The 23,554-nt window shown below is 36.0% G+C and overlaps 1 protein-coding gene across 1 annotated transcript in view; it reads left to right on the forward strand.

Moving 5' to 3' along the window:
- The first annotated feature begins 557 nt into the window (after positions 1-557).
- Positions 558-23,554, forward strand: part of LOC140140002 (uncharacterized) — a 47,610-nt gene continuing 24,613 nt past the window's right edge. The window contains 11 exon segments of the mRNA XM_072161812.1: positions 558-760; positions 4,664-4,911; positions 6,353-6,466; positions 13,298-13,669; positions 14,608-14,769; positions 15,315-15,424; positions 16,747-16,794; positions 16,797-16,868; positions 18,099-18,190; positions 21,220-21,346; positions 23,281-23,358. Coding sequence (XP_072017913.1) covers positions 4,695-4,911; positions 6,353-6,466; positions 13,298-13,669; positions 14,608-14,769; positions 15,315-15,424; positions 16,747-16,794; positions 16,797-16,868; positions 18,099-18,190; positions 21,220-21,346; positions 23,281-23,358 — 1,392 coding nt within the window. The 5' untranslated portion in view covers positions 558-760; positions 4,664-4,694.

Genomic DNA, 23,554 nt, shown 5'->3' on the forward strand with positions numbered 1-23,554 from the left:
ATATGGAGGTCATCCGAGGTCAAAGGTCATGGATTTCAAACTTTGTCCTATCGGGCTCAAACTTGGTGGGTGGAATCCTTGATGCGAGGGGAATATATGCGCAAAACAAAATTGAGGTCATCCAAGGTCAAAGGTCATCTGGGGTCAAACAGTATCGCTATCATGCCAGTGCTTTCACAGCATCACGGGATATGCGCAAAACAAAATTGAGGTCATCCAAGGTCACAGGTCATCTGGGGTCAAACAGTATCGCTATCATGCCAGTGCTTTCACAGCATCAGGGCTCTCACAGCTGCAGGTGCACTAGTAGAATAGAAACAGTGTGGCAGGCGCTCAAAATCTCAAATTGTATGCTTCTAGCCTGAGTTGCACGGCCTATCTCGAATAAAATCACCATGCGTAGTTGTTGAAAAACGTGAGGATTCATCGTACTATCACGGCAATTTTTAACACGAAGATATAGGGATGATGACGGTGTGGACCGCTCCACGGTAAAAATCATAAAATGCACCTGTCGCTGTGCTGTCACTCAGTCCGTGTAACGGTGTAAACAGTCAATTATCTAACCTCTTATACACGCAGACCACTGTCGTACAATTTCAATGGCTAAACGAGAGAAAGTGAGAAATTGTATCTGTTGCAGAGACTAAAATTGCGGCGCAGTCAACAAGTGGAAACACACACAGAAAGACGGCCAAAATTGAAAGAGTTTGATAATAATTTTGAAGAAGATCAAGCCAGTATTTTGAACATTTTACAGGTATGTAAATGTTGATTAACATTTAAAGAATAGTTTAAGTGCATAAAATAAGCTTGTAATTAATGAAATCGATCGATTTGCAATGTTGCAAAATTTCAATATAAACATGCATGCGAAAGTGTATGTACTCTGCAAAATTGTAATAAAATGGCCGGCCGAGTGTTGTCAGTCACCTTGGTAACTGAAAATTAATTATCGGTGACATGTCTGTGCATGAGCAACTGGTGGAATTGACCTGGCGCTGTGTACGTGAGTGTGCAGAGAAAATGACCTGTATTTAGGTAAATTATTCCGGCTTCTAATGTAGTACATGCTAGGGACAGGCATAAAAATTTCAAATTAATTATATTAACATGAATTGTTGTTTATTGGAAGAGAGAACTTCTCAGAAACAATTTGACACCAAAACCAATTTTCTACTGTATTGCTAAGTGAAGTTATGACGAAATTACTGTCGGAACATTGGGCCATTTTCTCTGATAAGACTTGCCATTAGGAGTGCATGGGGGACTTGATAATTTTGTGCCCCCTGTCAATTTTTTGTTTTCACTGTAATTTAATCTAATTTTTGTTGAATATTATGTATGTTATCATTTTCAACACATCTCTGAAATTTTGTATGAAAATTCAAATTTTAAGGTGGTAAAAAAGTGATTTTGGTGATAATTTTGGTCAAATTTTGCCATTTTTCGGCCATTTTGGGCCCATTTTAGGCAAAAACTATGATTTTTCTTAATCGATAACAAAAAAGTGCTTTCTCCCAGCAAACAAGTAAACTGGAATTGTTATGTGAAAAGGATGAAAGTTTTTGTCAAACCATGTTTCCCTTTTGTCAGAAGATGAATTTTGGGTCAAAATAGAATTTTTTCCCAAAAATGCCCCTTTTTGACCCCTTTTTTGACCAAAACGGTGATTTTCACCAAGGCATATCTCACAGAAAGAAATATTCAAAAGTGAAGTCAATGTTGCATTCTGCTTCCTAAAGCATTGAAACTGTTGTCAATGCAAACTAGAGCATCTGAAACAGATTAATTTTGGTTTTATCCATCATTTTCTCCAAAAATGGTGTTTTCAGTGGCACAAAATGGCACAGATTTACATAGGGCTTTATTATCAAGTAAAATAAATAGCGCCCTCGCTCAGATGTGCCTGTCCCTATACATGCATCTCAGTGCACTCATCATGCGCATGCTACTGCGACACAAGAATTCTTGGCAATAAAATTAATCCTTTATTTTGACGACTAGGTTATTTTAACGAAATAAATTACATACATATTTGACTGATGACTCTCCTATATATATATCATGTTCATACATACACGCTATGTAACAGCGCGCGTGATTGGTCGAGACCCGGGCATAAACAGCGTTTATGCCCGGTGTCCCGGATGTGAGACCGCCGGGTAGGAAAAATGCAGGAAAATCATATTGTATGTTACTTGTACTTTTTTGTTATTATTTTGATGAAATAAGAATCACAAAATGTTCTGGTATGTATGAGCAGGGGTTCATTCATATATTTTCATGACTAAGCGGTTGTTTATGCCCTCAGGCATAAGCGGCCCTCGGGCATAAACAACCGCTTAGTCATGAAAATATATGAATGAACCCCTAAATATATTGCAATGAAAATTATTACTGGTACGTCAAAATAATAATAAAAAAATACCCTGTTCTACGGGCCAGACCGACCCACAATTTTTTTTAAATTTTTTGCTGAAATCTTGTACTCAAATATTTACCAATTAACTGATTTACCGGCAGCTATCACACTACACATATATATTTTTAGCTATTTTTAACTTTTATTTTCTTTTAATATCAAATTGTTCATCTTTTTCTCAAAATGTTTAGAAAATATGTTTGAAAAAATCTTCAGATTTTTTTCAGATTTGTCAGATTGAGATGAATTTTTCGACTCCAGGAAAAAAACCAAAGAAAAAACCTTGACCGGCCAACCCTATTTGAAAGGTCCGTCGGCCTGTTGTCGCCTTAGTTTAAAAACATGCCCAACATGTAACGAGGAAGTGTCACTGTGTGACAAGATGGCGACTTTTGGCGAAATGCAAACTTGGTGTACCCACAGGTCCTGGAAAAATGTCCAGGATCTGTGGTATACCATAGAAAATCATCCGAACGACGGGGAAAATATGTGAAATTTTTTCATTCAATCATGATTCATGAAATACTAAGGCCATCTTAATTAAATCCTGTGTCTCAAAGCTTGTGAGAAATTGAAAACCGAATGTGGATTTTTTTAATATTTTTTTTAATTTATTTTTATATGGTCTTGCGCAATGAGTTGGGATACCTATTTTGGCGGTGGAGTAACACTTTTCCACTTTTTCCATGTTTATGATGTCATATTTTCCATAATACTTGGAATAATACATAATACATAAGGCCAAGTAAAATAAAAAACATGTTTCACGTCCGGGTTTTTGAAAAAAAAGGAGGAAGAGGGCCTTTTATTTTTTATTTTTATCGCAAAATAGGTGTAAATACCCATAATTAGAGCTGTTTTAGCATACATACAATAATGTCTGGAAAAAGGAGGAGGCCTCTTTTTATTTGTTGTTCTGAGAGATAGACCCCCTCTACCTATCACAAAACCTTCTAAAAGTGTTCCTTGTATATTAGCAAGGTTATAGAAAGTATATCTACTTCCTACACATATTGTTTGAAAAGTTATAACTGAATTTCAAAAAATAAAAATAAAATTGAAGAAACCTCGAAAAAGGAAGCGGGAGGGGACGTGAAACATGTTTATTTTTTTATTTGGCCTAATAAATAAAATTGGTTCATATTGTTTCAGTTTTAATTAGGGTTAATTAATTAATGAATTGGTGATTGCGGTGGTGGCTAGGGATCCATTTTCCACTTTTAAATGTTAATTTTAAAGAAACAGGAAGGTCCATGTGTCATGAAAACACAATTTCTGGATTAACAGACCCCAAATACATATAATTAGACACCAAAATTAAATAAAAAGCTTTAAAATAAAAAATTAACATCATTTTATCATTTCATGTACATGTCCTTAAAACTTTTGAATCCATGCTTTCTTCAAATGTTTTCAGCGTTGACAGCCAGTTGCCATGGCAATTGCCATGAGCATGAAAGTTAGTCTTAAAAACACAGTGGTCAATCTGTCATCCTAACCAGCTGGACTTCACTTGGGTCACCATATTATATGCCCTCTGGCAATTCCAGCCCTGAAACTCACTCCCCTGCCCAGCTGACCTCCAGAGCACCAGGAATGTGTTGACATGCAAAAGGTCAAACATCAGCAGGTGTCGAGGTATATGAGATCAAATTATGAAATCCAATATCAGAAAATGAAACCAGTGAAACAAAATTTATTACCCTCGCTTTTCTCTAATCGAGGGTAATTTTGCTAAAGTTCTTTAAGGACCCGTCGACGAAATGTTACAAATATATATTTTTTCAGACCCCCCCTTTCTGAAAATGGTATTTTGGCCAGCGCCAGCTCATTTCTTGGCCGATTTTCATTAAAAAGGTGTCAAAATGCTCAGGAAAACAAGCCTCATCAAGTAAGATGTTACTTAGCTGCAAGATGAAAGCCATTGTAATTTTCAAAATTTCCATGTGTTACCGAAAGGCGCAGGACCATATGTGTTAACTCAGGATTTCAGACAACTTGGACAAATTATCTAATGTTGCAAATGTTGGAATAGTAGACAATAAAGTCACTGGACTACAAACTATGCCTATTATGAACTCTTTTATTATTTTTGTGAAATCGAATACAAAATTTACAAATGGATCGCTTTTAAATTTTATGTTTCTCGTAAAGATATAAAAATTAAACCAGGCGCTAACATCATCTCCCATTATTATTTTTCTTTTGTTTTCATACTTGATTAAATTAATGCTACAGGTACAAACATGCCCACTCTTAGCAGGTGACAATGAGTGACGCACCTCTGTATCCCGATGATGAGGGAGACAAAAAGAAATGGAAGAAACGTAAGAGTACACGACGGAAGCACAAGATTCACCCGGAAGCAAACGGTGATGTGCAGAGTGTGGATAGTTTGGAGTTAAGACCGGGTCCGGCTCTGCTGACATCCGGGGCTGACACAGATGTGACTGGTGATGGCAAGAAACAGAGCAGCAAAGGATTTGGTTTGTAATTGATATTACTATTAAAAGAGATAAAGACTATTAGATTTGATTGAAAAAATTGTGTCCATATTCTCTGCTGTAGTGCACATTAGTAACCATTGGTTACGGTACTGGTTCAAGCCTGAGCTCATACACCTGCTCCGAATTATGATTTGCATATTAGGCTTTGTGTTGTGATCATTTCCATCAGTGGTTCGTAACACGGAACGCGTGAGTCAGTTGACCTAGCAACGGTCATATTCTAATGTGCACTACGCCAGCGAATATTCTTTAGGTGTTTTACTCAAGGGATGGTGTCAAAACTCTGCTGACTGGCAGTGTCTAGCTGTCAGAACCTGGCGGTTTTACCATATATCGTACATCCATATCAAAGCGATGCACTTGTCAGCTGCTACATGTGTCTCATTTCACATAACAGCACAGAATAAATACCAGACTCATCTCCGAAGTGGAGGTCACTTCTAATCATCCCAAGTCACATGGTTTAGGAATACAAAGAACATTCCTTAAACCAGGTGACTTGGGGATGATTTGAAGGTTCCTCCACTTCAGAGATGAGTCTGGTATCTATTCCTAGCTATTATGTGAAATAAGACACATGTAGCAGCCGACAAGTGCATCGCTTTGATATGGATGTACTATATGTCCTATTGTAGGCCTACTGGCCATAATTCTTAAAGAAAAACACTATAAGAAAGTTTCTGCAATCTTCAAGTTCTTAGTCGTGTGATATGACACGATATCATGCACACTTTAGTGTGTGTGTCGTGAAAAGTGAATATCAGGGGGGAAAAATCAACAAATTTTGTGCAAAATTGCCACAAAATTTCTTTTTCTGCAATATGAGGTCAGAATTTGTGCTATTTTATTAAAGATGACCCTTGTTCTGGGAAGGGGGGTCATTTATAATAATAATAAATAATAAACAGACACTTAATATAGCGCATTATTACGAAGAGCCTCAATGCGCTTTACAACAAAATATACAAGCATAAAAAACATTAAAAGAACCAACACGCCTAAGAATACAGTTAGAAGGAGAGCAAAACAAGGCCAAAGGCTGTAACTCAAACGTGATGGTTTTACAAAAGTAGTCAAGCAATAAAAGTAAATTACAGTTATAGAACCACAAAATATAGGCAAGCAATATGATATAATATGAAAGTAAGCTACAAATATATCAAAGCAAAGCTTATATTCAGAGTTGTGTATCATCACCCAGGTACTACATGTAAAAACAAGGAAAAAGGGTCTTTTTTCACAGTGGATTTCTTTCACTGATCAACATAAAAGTAACAGAAACCCTTCCTGGCAGGTATACTAATATTTTAGCATTTTGAGTAAAAGAATAGTAAAATTATTAAATTAATATTTGACAGAAATCATACTTTTATAAGTGTAAATGAAAATAAACAATAATTGTTTGTTATCATCTTTTCAGGAGGCAAAATCAAGTCTGCCGTTGATGTATTTAGAATCGGACAGAAAGTGCAAGAAGGAGCCGACAAATTTAAGGAGTTGAAAACTAAAAAATGGAAGCCGACATCTCAAACAAGTAGGATTATTTATGATTTTTTTTAAATTATAATGTGAAATAATTACCACAATTCTATCCCTTTTAAACAACAATATTACAAGCTGTATGAATGATCATGAATCATTCATGACTTTCATAAAATTCATAACACAGAACTTTGAACATCAACATTTTAATTTTGCGTCTCTTAGTTATATAGACAAGCATATTCTAATAGAGGTGTGTTCCACTGAACATCAACATTTTAGTTTTGTGTCTCTTGGTTATATAGACTAACATATTTTAATAGAGGTGTGTTCCACTGAAGGCCTTCATTCAATAAAGTGCAGAACCAACCGATGTTCAAACTATCCAAAGATTGTAAAAACCTTGTTCTAAATATTTTAAACCTTTTAGAATACGTCACAGTGTTTTTAATTATGCATCAGACTCATCGAACTATTGCATTTTTGATCTCTTTTTATTTTAAGGGCTGTGCAATAGTTATGTGTACAGGTACCTCATTGGGTGAATTTGTAACATATACGCCTAAACATTTTTAAAAATTGTGTCAAAATTGCTCACCTGCTCTGAGGCTATAACCACAGAATCTCCCCCTATAATTAACCTTGGGGTTAACATAATTATTGCACCACCCCTAACCAATCACTATTACTTATTGGCATGTATGATGCAGTCTAATATTTCAAATTTAGTGACTTTGGGTAGTTGTGTGAAATGTTTCCTAATTTTGACAAATGTATTGATTCTGTCATTTTGTATTTTAAACAAAATATATTTGGAACCTATACAGACAAACGACTATGTAAGTTTATGGAAAAAGAATATGCCTTTAATCGGAAAAATTAAAAAAAAAATCTTGTGCAAGTTGCATTGCATTGTTTCTCTACAGTGTGGTCTTAAGGTTGTTGTTTTTTAAAAGGGATAAAAATTGGGGAGGTTTTTAAAATTGCCAAATTAAAGAAATTATGGTCGGCTTATTTTAATTATTACATTCATATTTTCTAGGGAGGCTCAAATTAAAGACCACACTAGTTTTGCTTGATAAAACCCTGCCATGATTGTGATGATTTAGTGCTGACCCATGCTGATAGCAGCAATTAAAATATATTTTGCAGGCTATGTTCTTTTGTGTGTATAATGCAATTGGAGGTTATTTTTAAATTAAATATTTGTCGAGTTGCAAAAAAAAGTCCCAAATCAAACAGAAAAAATTATTGCTCCCCAAAGCTTAATATTTATTATAAAACCTTTCATTTTATTGCAAAATTGCAATATTTATTTTAAAATATATTTAAATACATGCCTGCTATTTTGATTCAGTTTGTGCCAAAAGTTTAATAAATGTTGCATAGTTACAATTCATAGATAGATTTTATATTAGTTTTATACTTTTTCCCCTCCATTAACATGCTAATTTAATTTTCTTAAAATTAGATAACTTAAAGTCATCTGCAAATGCAGGTAATGCAGGTATTATTAATTAATTTGTTTTGTTTCACTTATTTCTTTATGCAGTATGAGATGTTCCAGTTGAAGTCCATACCCCCTATGGAAGGCATGACCTTAATCTCTCACACAGGGGGTGTAAATTTCAAATGGAGTCACCAATTTAGTAGCATCATGTGAAATTGACACTCCCTGTGTGGAAGATTATTAAAGGTCATGTCTTCTATAAGGGGTGTGTGTATTTCAACTGGAATAGTCCAATACCATGGCTCAATTCAAATCTGTGCATAACAATGGTTTTTGTAACCCTATTGTTATTTTTTGAGGTTTTCAGACTTTGTGCTACTTGAAGTTTGGTAGTGATGTGACTCTGTTTTTTAGGTTGTGTTGCCTTGAAACATGCGCTGTTCTCGGAATCACAACAATATACACTTGTGTGTATTAAAACATGGCACAATCGTAATGCGTCACTGTCAATTTCAAAGGTACCAGAATGGGATGGATGTGTGAAACAACATGATTGTGAAAAAGATATAGATCACAGACACAGACTAATACAGACTACTCACCAACATGTAAAGTCCCAGCATCACCTGCTATTAATGAGGGCCAATTGTTCCTGAAGTGCCACAGATGAAACTGCTATGCTCTATTGTGTAACATGAAGGCACACAACGAACGCTGGTGTGATATGTTACATTAAAACGATCGGCCCTCATGAATATGCAAGAATTCTCAGCATCCAAAGCAGAGGGACTTTGGCTGCTGGTGAATAGTCTGTATGAGTCATTTCTTTTGTAGAATTCTGAATTTGATTACAGCTCAGTGGTGTGGACTCAAAATTGTTTGATGATAATTTTGTGGAAAGCAAGTAAATCACAAAAAGCTTTGTTATGTTAAAATTTCGTAGATTTGAACTGAGACATGAATGTATCCTATTATAATTTTTAAATAAAACAGCTACATGTAGGAGATAGTGAATGAATGGTTTGTTTGTTGCATAAATAAATTTATTTATATATTATTCAAGGTATTTCTTGATATACAGCAATGAATAAAAACAGTAAAAACAATTGAAATCAGATTTATTTGTATACTAGGCCACAACATGAGGCAATGTGAACAATTCTGACCACCATCATTTTGAATATAAATAAATAAATTGATTTTAGCAACAGACAATTCATCTTGTTATTATTGCTTTGCATACCAATAGTTAGCTTAGTTACCTACTACATTGAGCTTTTTCAAGTTCCTATTTTTAGTTTTAGTTTTGGCTTTAATAGTTTTCCATGGAAAATCACTTGCTAGCAACCTTTAGTTACCAACACCTTTATCTAATGCTGTATTTCAAATCAATAGCTTGAAAGAAGTTAGTTTGGTTTTAGTTTTAGCTTGTTGTATATAGGCCTACTCCCCATATGTTAAATTTTTATGAAGGTTGGAAGACCTTATAACATACATATATGTACACCAACTTATCGAGGGTTCAGAACCAGAAAGCCTTAACTCGCTGTGACTAGCTCACACAAAATGAGCATAAAGTAATGGCTCAACCCTCGAGATGTTGGCAGATAATATTGCTGTTTGGGTGGTGGTCAGGTTGGGGTAATCACATTTGGTTTAGGTAGGGAGTTGCCACTGATGATCTGAAAATGGACCCATCAATATACAAATATTTCAAGAAATTTTGGACCAACCTGTATATACCAAATACCGTATGTTAGTTACAGTGAGGCAAATTTGATATTCCAACAATGCAACCCAAGTTTGCGGCGCATACCTGTATGGTAATTTGTACTGAGTAACGTCAACCTCTCCCTTGTTTATGTTGGGTATTGTTTTCATGTGGATATAAGATTAGTGTAAGTAAGTAATTCTTCATTCTTGCAAACTATTTTATGCTTAAAAATACTGCCTTTTTCATCAAATGTATTTTTCCTTGCTGCTTTGTGCACCAAATACTTGAATATAGGTCTAATATATTGAAAATCTATGTGAAATTAATTACTTTCTCAAAAACCAATAGACCTATACATATACATAATTTTGTGATATCCATTCAAGCTGAATGACAATTGATTTTCTTTAGAATGATCAGTAATAATTCTTTCAAATTAAATTCCTAGTCGTGCATAGATTTCTCCCATCTTAATTAGGGCACAAACCAACAGTTTGATAATGTACTTCTATAAACGAAAAGTCCTTTTGTAAGTAAGAAATTAGTCAAAATATTGATTGGTCAAAGTTAATGAGGCTGGAATTTTCAATATTTTACACTTGCAGTAAAGGGAGGGAGAGACAGCATGTCTGACTGAGAGACAGCATCCTAATGATCAAAATTACTTTCGTTATAGGACAACTTTTGGGTTGTTCCCTCTTAAATAATTACAATTTTAATAAAAAATAGATCGAAATAAACAGATTAAGAAAAGTCACAAGTTCTAGTTCACCAAAAGACCAATTAAAAGTTTTGTTGGATTTTTCATTGATTTTAATTAATAAAGTGAGCATTTTTGTTTGGTATTTTATCATCTAACATCAGTAGGTTAATTGTTGTGTAGTAAATATGTTTTAGCTAGCGCACATGCTTGGTAGAGCTGCACACTAGCTGTCATATTATGTAGATTTCAAAGTGAAGCTTTTTCAGCGGCTGTGAAGGCTCTAATGTTAGTTCAATAAACAAAAGTAGTTTTAATACTTTCAACAGAATTATGAAGGCAAACTATTGCAAATATTTTCGGAAAGGATTTGTTACCATCTGCGGGCAAGTAGTATTGTTCAGGAGTCCATGTAGCTCTAAGGACTTAAACAACAAGTCAATGCTTAAGGGTAGACGAGGTATTGTTGGTCGAAGCAACCGAAAAATCGATTTTCATTATCTAAATCAATATATTATTGACAAATAACACTTTGAACTTTTGCAAAAGTTCATTCTACAAATCATATACTTTGAAAACTTGCTTAATTTATTGCTGGTAATGATTTATCTACGTTTTACAAAAGTGTTGTTGTTTCAGCCCTTTTACAACATACCTCAAGAACCACAGGACCTACAAAAGTATATCTATGTATTTAGATTCTTCTACAAGCTCGCTATGAATTGAGCAATGCAATTTTTGCTAAAGCTCACTACCATTCGCAAGATGCTGTAAACTACCAAATCGCAACAGTTTAAAGTTGTTGCTAACCTTAAAATGGACAGAAGCCATTTCCATCAGTTATTATATCAGCATTTTGGGTAAAGAATAACAAAATAAAAATTTGACGGAAAACAATCAGCTAATCACTACTGCTTGCATGATGATGGTAACAGATCGTTATCAAAAATATTTGTAAGGTATAATTAATTTTCTTTCATTGTTTCATTTGAAAGTTCTAAAACTTTTTTGTTGATTTTAGTGATGCTTGCTAAATGCTTTTCAAACCAGTAGTGATAACATAACTGTTCTCATAATGTGTGTATCTTGTTGTATATCTTGTGTCTCTTTCTCTGCATATATTTTCATCTTTAATGTGTCACTGCATGCTGTGTGTGAATGGCTGGCTCTCTGCATCAATATGTCTACTTGCTCTTCATACAATAAATGTGTAAGTATAATAATCAATCATCAGTCAATGAATCAATCAAATTGAATCGTTTGATCAATAATTGATAAACCAAGTACCGGTAGTTGGTCAATATTTTACATAAATTATTCAAACAATGAGCCAATTGATCGATCAGTTAAAGCCATATTATAACATTTGCTGAGGAGGACGCCCTCACTGAATTTTTTTAATTCATTTTTTTACACGATTAAATTGTACTTTATTAAACCAATATAGCCTGCAAAAATCAAGACTCTAGGTGCTGTAGTTTTGTCAAAATCAGAGATTTTGAATAAAAGGCTGATTCAGCCCTTTATTATTACGATGGAATTGTTAGTCGAACGCATACACGATGTTCATAACACACAGTACTACGCGGCGTGCGCGACGGTGATATACACAACAAAGGGTCGTACCACAACATGACCGAAGGAGTGGTACGTATTGGCGACATATGTGCGCTGGTAGTAAATTCCAATTTTCTTTGCTTTGAAGTATAGTTGTTCGGCTCAAAAATAAAAGGGGATATATCTGACAGTAAAAGCTAACATTTTATGGCAAAGAAATGCTAATCTATTTTGTTTGAAAATGTTATAATATTGCTTTAATCAAGTTCACAATCAACGCATCAAAATTAATTAATTAATTATCAATCAATCAATTATTCATTATTAATGAGTTATTTGACCAGTTATCAATCAATCAACCAACCGATCATCGAGAATATTGGCAGTAGACATAATCTTATATCATATGCCAAATACCAATTGGGGGAAAACTTGCCAACCAGGTCGGAAAAAATTGGAACGCAAGGGGCATTCCTTTAGGCCTGTTTCCTTTTCAATTTAAACTCATTGGGCCATTTTGTTAACTGCAAGTGAGAATATCACCCAAGTCTCATGTATCACTTAGGCCTAATTGCAAGAAAACAGATTGTTTGGTGCTATTATATTGCTTGAAAATACAGTTCTCAAGCAGTGACGTGTCCAGGGGGGCTTTGGGTGCTGAAGCCCCGCACTTTGTTAAAAATCATGTAACATCAGTTTTTTTCGAGATTTTTAAATATCCAAAAAAAATTAATTAATGGCCCCCCCCCGCATTACTCTGAAAAAACAAACAAATTAATGGCTTTCTTAAGCCCCCCCCCGCATTACTCTGAAAGCCCCTCTGAGCCCCCAGCAGGAAAAGATCCTGGACACGCCGGTGTCAAGCATATGTTTAGTATTCCTTTTTGCTGGAGTTGCTATTTCTTGTTAGAATGCACTTAGTAATAGATTATATTCACACAAGCTTTGAATAAGGTAGATTTCTTTAGCTAGAAAAAGGTAAAATAACTGAGTATGTGTATTTACTGCCATTGAATAGTTCATTGGACAAAGTATAATATGACACATTACGTTTTGCTACCTGGAGAAATTTGATCATGTCTCACCTCCTTTTTCAACCAAATCGAAGGTATAACTCTTGTAGTGAGGGATCAACATTTAACCACAAATTGCCTCAGGCAAAACTCACTTCCTGGGAACTAAATACCACACAAGGTCATTTTTATTTAACTCATTGACCCATTGTGTTATATACTGCCTCTAGCTATAATGACATCCTTGTGATCTGGTCAACTCATTGACAGATATGAACCTCGGGAGGGAATTCAATTTTTGATCAATTCTCTCCAGGTAGTGAAACATAATGAATATTCATTGATCTTGCCAAATGTGTAATGACATTCAAAGAGTAGTCATCACTGATCATCTTTGCCTATTAAATTGATAATGACCAACCATATATTTTTTATATTGATTTCTACAGTAAAACGTGGCGAACAAGGCGTCCTTGGCATCGAGCGTGATCCCATCCCGGATCCCTTCAAACCAAACCCTCACAACGAGGAGCTCATCTCCTACTTTGCGCAGCTCGCGAGCGACACAAAGGAAGACACAAATGTGGACTTGGAATTTGTCGAAATCATTCTTCATCGTGGCGCCAACGTTAACTGCACCGATAAGCATGGCCAGACGATACTCCACGAGGCATGCCGTGCGTGGGAAATAGATGTGGCGCAGTTTTTGATTGAGAATGGGGCCGATGTGAATAAAGCTGATTTGCATGGGAGATCACCGATGCATGTGGCCGCTGCAGTGGACTACCCAGAAATGCTTATGTTGCTGTCGGAAAATGGAGGTAATTATTCAAGCTTGAGGGGATTGGTCTCAGGTATATGCCTCGAAATTCAAGGAGGCCATATAAGCTAGGCCATGGCCTCTGTTCAGTGCCCTCTTTGGTGATCCTGAATTTCAAAGCATTCGGTGTATTGTGCCCTGGCCTTAAAAATGAAAGCCCTTGGCAGAAGACGCTACATGAAACTTATTGGTCTTTTGGTGACACATCTAAAAATGTTGTTTGGGTGACTATATTATGCAAAGTTACTATGAGAAATTTACCAAAATATGTGAGAATGGATAAAACATGAGAATCGTATTTGAAATGATTAAGGTTTGTTCTTTTGGTGACAAGTCTAAAAAAGGCAAATAGTGAGATACAGGGAATTAAGAAAGTATTTGCACTAGTATAGTACATACCCCAGAGCAGGGGGTGCGAGGGGGAGGCACTGAACCATAATAGTGTACACAGGTGTGACCAATCAAAATACTCTCGGAACAAATTTTGATCTTTTTGCCAAAAATGACCCTTAAACCCTTAAAAAATTTACACCACATTTCCCCTTAAATAAGTGGGTGAACCAAATATGACCCCTATAAGCAGGTTAATATGTTTAACTAGGTTTAAATGTTGGAAGACCCCAGGGAAGACCCCATAAATCCAGAGTAACCCCCCTCCTGGAATAGTAGGCCTACATGTGTCAGTTCACGACAAACCAGGTGTAAAGTTGCAATTTTCAATTTTTAGATTTTGAATTGAATGTGATAATTGCTTGGTAAATAATAAAAAAAAGTTCTCTTGACATTCATTTGTTTCCTTTTGAATTTATTGAGACATATCTCTGAATGAGCCCTGGTGAGGCTACATCTGGTTTGTTATGGATGGTCATCTGGTTTGTTGTGGATGGTCACATGGATACATAAATTAATAAACTATTATTATTATTATTTGAATTCTAGGTAATATTGAGTGTCTTACAAAAGGAGAGAACCAGACTCCCATGCATTATGCAGCTCGCAACGATGCATGCAGCGCCCTCAGAGTCCTGCAAAAAGCAGGCGCTAACATTCACTGCAGAGACTACAAGGGACGAACACCACTACAAGTAGCTGCAGAATTAGGTAAGTTATGCGTAAATTACAACAACAACAACTATAATGTTTCCCATCAACTCCATGTGTCAAGATTTTTCTGTTGTGCCAAATTTTCAGAAATTTATTGGATTTAACAAGTTATAAATTTCTGCACCAAAGACACAATGCAATGGTTTGGTTTAAAGCCATCTTGTAACATTTGCTGAGGGGGACGCCCTCGATATTTTTTGAAATTCTGGTTTATTCAATTCTGATTTATGAAGACTGTTTATTACGATAGAAATATTGGTCAAACATGTATGCGATGTTCATAACACTGTACTTACATGGCATGCGGGACGGTTGTGTACACACATCAAAAGATCGTACTGTAGCACAACCGACGGAGTAACATGCATTAGCGCTGGTAGTAAATTCCAATTTTCTTTGCTTTGCCTCAGTTGTTCGGCTCAAAATTAAAAGGGGGACATATCTGACAGTAAAAGCTAACATTTTATGGAAAAGAAATAGTATACTAATCTATTTTTATAGAAATGTAACAGTATGGCTTTAATATCTTTAATTTTTTTTAGACCGCAGCGAGACGGCCAAGTTTTTACTGGAGCTCGGAGCAGATGCATCAGACAAAGATGACGCAGGGCAGCCAGCATTGGTGTTGATGATTGTTAAAATGCCAGCAGTGGTATGTCAACTATTACCCACATGGTCATAGTCTCTATAGCAGTCAGTTTGGTCCCGCTCCCTCCACACACTGCCATTGATAACCAATGAGTTCTTTCATGATTGGCATACACTTTTCCCATGATACATAATGTCATCCAGAATGACTTTAAGGGTAGACGAGGTATTGTTGGTCGAAGCAACCTAAAAATCGATTTTTATTATCTAGATCAATATATTATTGAAAATTAACGCCTTGATACTTTGCAAAAGTTCATTCTACAAATCGTATACTTTGCAAACTTGCTTAATTTATTGTTGTTAATGAGTTATGTACGTTTTACAAAAGTGTTGTTGTTTCAGACCTCTTTACAACGTAACTCAAGAACCGCAGCACCTATAAAAGTATATCTGTGATATTTTAATTCTTCTACACGCTTTCGCTATGAATTAAGCAACACATTTTTTTGCCAAATCTCACTACCATTCGTAAGATGCTGTGAACTACCAAATCACAACAGTTAAAAATAATTAATAACCTTAAACAATTGGTTAATTAAATCAGCATGTGGCTTGGACAATTTTTGTAACGGATGTAACCTTAACTTTATAACTTGGCGGCTACAAAAATTGGTGGTTTTATTCAAATGAGTATATATATATCTCGGGTTTGCAGAAAGCAGATACAAACAATTCTTTTTTAAATTTAGCTGTTCATGATATGCTCTTTTCAATGATCTTTACACTTACAGCGAATTCCTTCTAGATTTCGTACAAAAGCGCCACAAATATGAGTTGACTTCATTAAAATATCTTGTATCTTGTAAATATCTTGACTCACCCTGTAGTATTTGCACCTCATACTAACCCCTGGCAGGAATTAAGTTTTGATTATATTCAGGTAGTGTAACCTAATGAATGTAAAGCCAAGGGCAGTTCTGACCTGTGTCATACCAAATTAACCCCATATTGGTCTATTTTACACTATGGACCACAATGACCTCATCCTAATGGCATATAGTTCAATAACCTCAATTAAACAATCATAGTGCAAAATATGACCTCAAGTAGCAGAGAATGAGTTTTTGTGCCCAAAATTTCAAAGGTCATTCAATGAATGTACAAATGTATTGGGGTTGAAGAACTGTGCCCTGATAGATGAACATGTTGTGGATCCTAGTGTTAGCATTGAAGTTGCACATTTTTGCACAGTATCAGTACACTTATTCCCTGATGATAGGGTCAGCAGAGCAACTTTTCCAAGTAGGGTCAGCAGAGCAACTTTTCCAAGTTGCAAATTTCACCTGGTACACCAACTGATATGTCTTGTTTGTTTATTCTTAGGCTGGGGAGGCTTTGAATCAGCTTCATCTTATGGACCGTGCCAACAGAAAAAACAATACTATGATTTACATCACTTGGAACCAGCAAAACCTGATGAGAAAGAGAGTAATAGCAGGACTGCAGTAAGTAATGCATATTTGCAGGGGCGGATTTAGGGGGGGGCGCAGCCGGCGAGCGCCCCCTCTATTTTTTGCCTAGCAAAGGGCGCCGGCCCAATTTAAAATACAAAAAATGAAAGAAATTAAAAAAAATGAACAAATTCGGCCATGAGCAGCAAACAATGGGCCAAAACCGTTGAGTTTTCGAGGGGGTAACCCCCTTAACACCATTTTTTCGTCGTTGACCAAAAGGTGCCCCTCCATCAAAAATTCCTGGATCCGCCCCTGATTTGTCTGTGTGTTTGTTTGTTAACTCAAGAGAAAACAATAGGCCTACTATGATTCACATCACTTGGAACCAGCAAAACTTGATGAGGAAGTGTAGCAGTATTAAAGTTACGCATTATTAATTTGTTTGTGTGTTTGCTTGTCTGTGTGTTTGTTTGTTTTTGTATCTGGTTGTCGATGAGCATATCAAGGGCTTACACAGTTGAAACCAGCAATTTTTTTGCATTATCAGGGTCTTAGCTAGGATTTGACAAGTGCCTATTATTTTCACCAAAACTGCCTGTCCAAAACTAAAAACATAAATCAGATCATTGCTCCTTCTGGGGATTAGTCAGTTAATAGCTATAGCCTTGATTTATTATTATTAGTTTGATCTTGTTTTCAGTTCACAGAACTTATTCAAGATTATTTTTAGAATTTGGCACAGGCATTAATATTGCCTGTCCCAGGAGCAAACTGCTGGTTCAAAATGACAGGTGGACAGGTGGCTAGCTAACATCCTTGCATGACCATTTTCAGTTCTGGGTCTAAGCTAACCCAAAACATCATGGCCCTAGTTGTTCCATCCTCACCATAGGGCCTTGAAGGTTGTATGCAGTGTCCGAATTAAGAAAATGAAAGGGGTTGTCCCACGGACAACCAGGGTGTAGTCAATTTATGAACAATTACTCTTAAATATTTAACGATTCATCAGTTGTGTCAGTTTTTCGCAATATAACATGCTGAAAAAGTGACTTTTGGCTTTGGCTTGCATATCTTTGGTTGTACGCCGGACAACTAGAGCACTATTTTCAGTTGTCCGGTGCATGCTTTGGTTGTCCCGGGCGAATGGACAACCAAAATTTCGAACACTGGTTGTATGTATGTATGTAAATTCCGGTGCACCCGATTAGCCTAAGTCCCACAGCCCTCTCTTGCAGCTAATGCTGGCCATGAATCACACCATATTTTCTTTTTTCCTTTCAGCTTCAAGTAGTAGTGCAATACAACCAATTGGATCTTATAATGCACCCAGTAATGCAGAGACTTATTGATGTCAAGTGGGAGAAATTTGGCAAGTGAGTTACTGGAAAAACTACTTAATTAGTAACAATATTTTGCTTTTAACTAATATTTTGCTTCATGACAATGGGCTATTCCATTTAAAATCCACACTACCTGTGTGGTAGATTTAGGTAAAGTCTTCCACAGAGGGAGTATGAGTTTTGAATAGAATAGACAATTGGGTAGCTTCCATTTGAAATACTCACTCCAGTTGTGAAAGATATAGGCAAAGCCATAATACAGAGGGAGTATGGGTTTCAAAATTATTAACCGTGACTAATTACATTTGAAATACATACTCCCCCTGTGTAAGATATTTCTACAATCTTTCACAGGGGTAGTGTGGATTTCAGATGGAATAACCCAATACAATGACAGATCCATATTGTCAGCCTGCTAGGCTTTTTTACTAAGTCATTTGTTTTTTGTATTTTTGAGAATTACAAAATATGGTTCAAGCATGCATTTAAACATTTATTCACCAATCTTTGCACAATTAATGATAATGATACAAATGAAAGGGAATAATCCAAAATAATTAGGGTGATTACGTAACTGATGCATGCTTGAACCACATTTTGTTCTTCATTCTCAAAATTACAAAAAATGACTCGGGCAATTAGCGTATACGTCAGGCTGAAGATATACAGTAAGCCAAAGAATTAAGGTACCAGTTATGTTCACCCCTTGTATATCCTACACAACGACAGATATGTCATATAATTGGAACCAGCAACCAATAGCTGCATCTTCTAGCTCGAATTTAAGACCTCATTTGTTGAAATTGTTCAAGAAATAAAGACACAACAATCCAAAAACCCAAGGAAGGTGCCAATTTAAAAGTTGCAGTTTGCTCTATTGCATCCCATTGATCTGTACACAAAGCTTTCACGAACAAGAGAACTAGCGCAGTGCTTTCATTGATTAGCATGTTAAAACTAGCGTTGTGCTTTCATTGATTAGAACACAAAAGTGCAACTTTTGATTTCGTTTCTTTATTAGGTTTTAGATCACCGTTTCTTTAATTCTCAACCAATGTCAACAAATAAGGTCTTAAATCAGAGCTCAAGAGTTCAGGTATTGGCTGCTTGTTTTAATTTCGACCTATTTGTCTTTATTTAGGATATACAGGGGTGAACACAACTGGTACCTTAATTTTTTTGGCTTACTGTATGAAAAATTATGCTACACCTTGTCTGGTGATCTACATCATATATGGGTACTGCATCATAACATGTGTACTCCAGGGCAAGTAAAATATCAAGTCCGGCAAGTGGATTTCTATTTGAACTTGCCCGATGGGCAAGTGGAAATTGTTAATTCTACAAGGCCTGTATTTGACATACATTATTGGGTGACCTGACTTTCAAAGATTACTCAATGTTTTGTATTTTAATATTCAAAGAAAGGGAAATGAATATATAAGTGAAACTTACAGTTAATCATATCTTACATTTTTACATTTTTTTTTACATCCCTACAAAGACAGGGCATTTTTGCCCAAGTGTTTGGCCATTTGTTTTTCATACTAATCTGGACTGCGGTTGCTATGGCAACATCAAAGGACCCCAATCTATACAATAATAAAAAAGAATATGCATGGATTGCTTTAGGGGTATGGAAAGTCTTTTTTGTTTTGCGTAAATCTTTTGCTTATTTTGTCAAATTTGTAACAGTTTATGCTAGCTTCAATTGAATTTGTATTATTTTTCTACCTTTTTAATGATTTTATGATCATAGATTTTATATCAGGAGATACCTGATCCTGTTTTCCGTCAGTTTTCTATTATTTTGAGGGAAGGGGAAGTTTTGTTGAGTTTGCTTCCAAGATGGCGACAAACCCCCCCCCCCAAAAAAAAGAGTTTAATGTGAAAAAGTGATCACTCTATGATTTTGTTCCAATTTGGGCCTTTACCCTGTTTTTTACCCCCCCCCTTACTGCGCTGTGTACAGGCATGTTCCTTGCGTGGAAAGCCTATAGCAAATCACCTCCATCTAGCTCATTGTTCAGCGATGTTGATAAATCCCACAAGGAAATCTATGATCAGAAAACATTACTAAAAGAATATCAATGTTTACAGGAAACAAAATTGTCAAGATATGTGTTTTAACCCAATACCCTATTCCTGCATGCTTCACCATCCATTTGTTATTTTATGTTGCTTGTACCTAATGCGGGTATTGTACAATGTGTGGTAATCATCGCATGAATGCAAATTTGATCTAATGCAAGAGTGCTATTTGAGTCCAAAAATGTTTTTCTATTTGCATTTATAGTCCATGTGTTGAACACATCTGAACCAGTTTATACCATCATGCTTCATTGCGTTCAGTCGACACTGGTTCATTATGTAAAAACAGAGACTGTTTAAAAGTTGCATTTGAGTCATAAAAAATGCAAGGCCTATATTCATGAGTTTGTTAAAGAAAGTTCTCCTACGGACTCAAGTGCAACTTTTAAAGCGGCCTCTTTTTATACATAATGAACCATTCCGTCTAAACGCAATGATGTGTGATGCTATAAATTTGTCCAGATGTGTAAAACAAATAAGGCTACACATACCTTTTTTTCATATTTTTAAAAATTTATTTCAAAAAGTGTAAGGGGAACTTAAGTTGTGGATTCTATAATAATTTCACTGGAATTGAGATAGTAGTAGTTAATTTCTAATGGAATAGTCCATTGATTGTTGACGTTTGGGAAAAATGTCTATCGGGATAAAATCTTTGTGGATTTTTTTTTGAGAAACATAAATCTTTTAACAAACAGCGCATCAAATTGGATCAAAATTGGATAAAACCCAGTTGAAATTGGAAAAGAATTTCAACTCAAAGAGTAGGCCCATATTTATGATTTGATATCAAATTTGCACCAAACAGATTTTTGTAGAATATAGGTATCTCAATTTGACGAAGACAGCTGCTACTGCAATTGTAATGATGATTGCTGTAGTGTCGTCTGCTAGATTATTTAGTGGCATGACCTCTTTGTCTTGTATATATGTTTTGCATGTCCTTTCCTTGTTGTCTTTCCTTATCACAGATATGGTGTTGCTAAACAAGTGGTATTCGCTCTGGCTTACATAATTATTTGGACCGTTATCGCTTTAGCGTTGGAAGAACCCGTAGTGTACAATATACCAGACGACATATGGCGTATGGTGTTAGGGGTGAGCGTGTAGGAGTACTTATATCTTCAAGTTTAATAGATTATTCATAAACATCAAATTGAAATTAATATAATTCTGGAAATAAACCTGCCGCATTATCAGCCTCTAAGAACTATTTTGATCGGTTACAAAGTGGCCTATATCATTGAGCCAATATGGTAAGGCTGGAGGGGATAAGCTTAAAAGAGCTAAGAGATCCAGAAGCAGTCCATTTTGATTGGTTATTGAGATGATTATATCATGTAATTATCCAATCAGGAGCAGTTTTAGAAAGGCAGTTATGCCCATGGGTATAATTGCACTCACAGACTACTAAAGACTGTCCTTCAATAGTCAACGTCCCTGTGCTTTGTATGCTATGAATTCATGCATATTCATGAGGGCCGATCGTGCATGTCTAACAATCATGCCAGCGTTGCATGCTTTTGCGATAGAGCATTGCATGCCTTTGCGTTTACGCGAATGACCATGAAAATATGCAGTATGTGCATAGCAGTTTTGTCTTTCACACTTCATGGAACTACCGACCCTCATTATCGGGTGAAGCTGAGACTTTGGGGTTCCTATGTAGTAGTCTGTGATTGCACTATTGTCTAGCTGTTGCTGTTCCTTACACTCTGCACTTGCCCCCCTTTCTTGTTTCCTGCCATTTATTTTTCATCTTTAGTTCCAACAGATAAGCAGGTCCATATAAATGCATGCTTTGTAGTTAGTAATGTGTTGAGTATTTCTCTTCAGTAGCACCCCTGTTTATCAACAGCAGAGCCATTTATTCTGGCATACAAACAATATGAATAAAATCTCATTACCAGGTTATTCCAGTTGAAATCCATACACCCTAGGCTATGGAAGACATAACTTTATAATCTTTCAAAGGGCGATTGTAAATTTCATTTGAAATCTGCACCCCCTGTGTGTGAGATTTGGGTGTTCATTGAATTTAACTAAAAAGGCCCATCTGTTACCAATATATGTGTCGGAATTTGCTGCAAAGTGATGCATACCTGGTGTCGTGCAGGCATTGGGCTATTCCATTTTAAATCCACATTACCCCTATGGAAGATTTAGCTAAAGTCTTCCACAGAGGGAGTATGAGTTTCAAATAGAATAGACAATTGCGTAACTAACATTTGAAATACTCACTCCAGTTGTGGAAGATATAGGTAAAGCCATAATACAGGGGGAGTATGGGTTTCAAAATGATTAATTCTGACAATTACATTTGAAAAATATTCTCCCTCTGTGGAAGATATTTCCAAAATCTTCCACAGGGGTAGCATGGAATTCAACTGGAATAGCCCAATTTTCTAGGGATCTTTTTTGTCATTTTTGTTGTTGATATTCTTTAGGTTAAGATATTTATTAATTAAGGTAACAGTAGAATGGTAGAAGTAGTAGGTAAATCTACAAGTTTGAAACTGAATAGGTTGTCTTTGTAGATTTTATGAATTTAGTATTCTATCATCTCTTCTACATCCAGTGACACCTCATGCTTAATTTTCCTTGGTAGGATTAGGCCTATGTTCATGGGATGGGCATGCAAACTAAATGTAGAAATACAGCCCTGTTATTTTTCAAAGTGAAATGCTAAAACCCCTATGACAGACCTGATCTTAATCATCCACACAGGGAGTATGAATGTCAAATGGGCTCACATAAAAGGGTGATTCCATTTGAAATATACACTCCCATGTACTACACAGGGGGTGTATGAATTTTAACAGGAATAGCCCATTACATTACCTCCAATACTCATTATAATTCCGCACTGTGATTTGATTTGTGCAAACTTGTCACATTAACAGCACATTAATTTGCAATAATGTGCAGCGATTGGATCTGAAACACCTTAAAACGAGACACAGTTACTCCCCTCCCACCTCCCAGGGGGATCTCAGTTGACATCATTGTAACCATTTGTTTTCTCTTCCCAGGTGTGTGCTGTGGCACTGACAGTGTATCAAATAGCATTGGAGCTGCAAGAATTCTATGATTCAAAAAAGAAGTTTGAGGTAAATCAGATATTTGTGTGGGTGTGCTATAGTGGTGTGAGTGCAGATCACAAGTGCGTACAAGCAGGACAGTGATGGAATGCCCTATCCATGCGGAAGATGACATCAACACTGTCCAAAATGATCTTGACAGTATAGTTAACTGGTGCAATATTAACAAAATGTCTTTAAATCCAGACAAGTGCAAGGTTATGAG

This window comes from Amphiura filiformis, chromosome 18 (genome assembly GCF_039555335.1).
Source record: "Amphiura filiformis chromosome 18, Afil_fr2py, whole genome shotgun sequence".
Lineage (NCBI taxonomy): Eukaryota > Metazoa > Echinodermata > Ophiuroidea > Amphilepidida > Amphiuridae > Amphiura > Amphiura filiformis.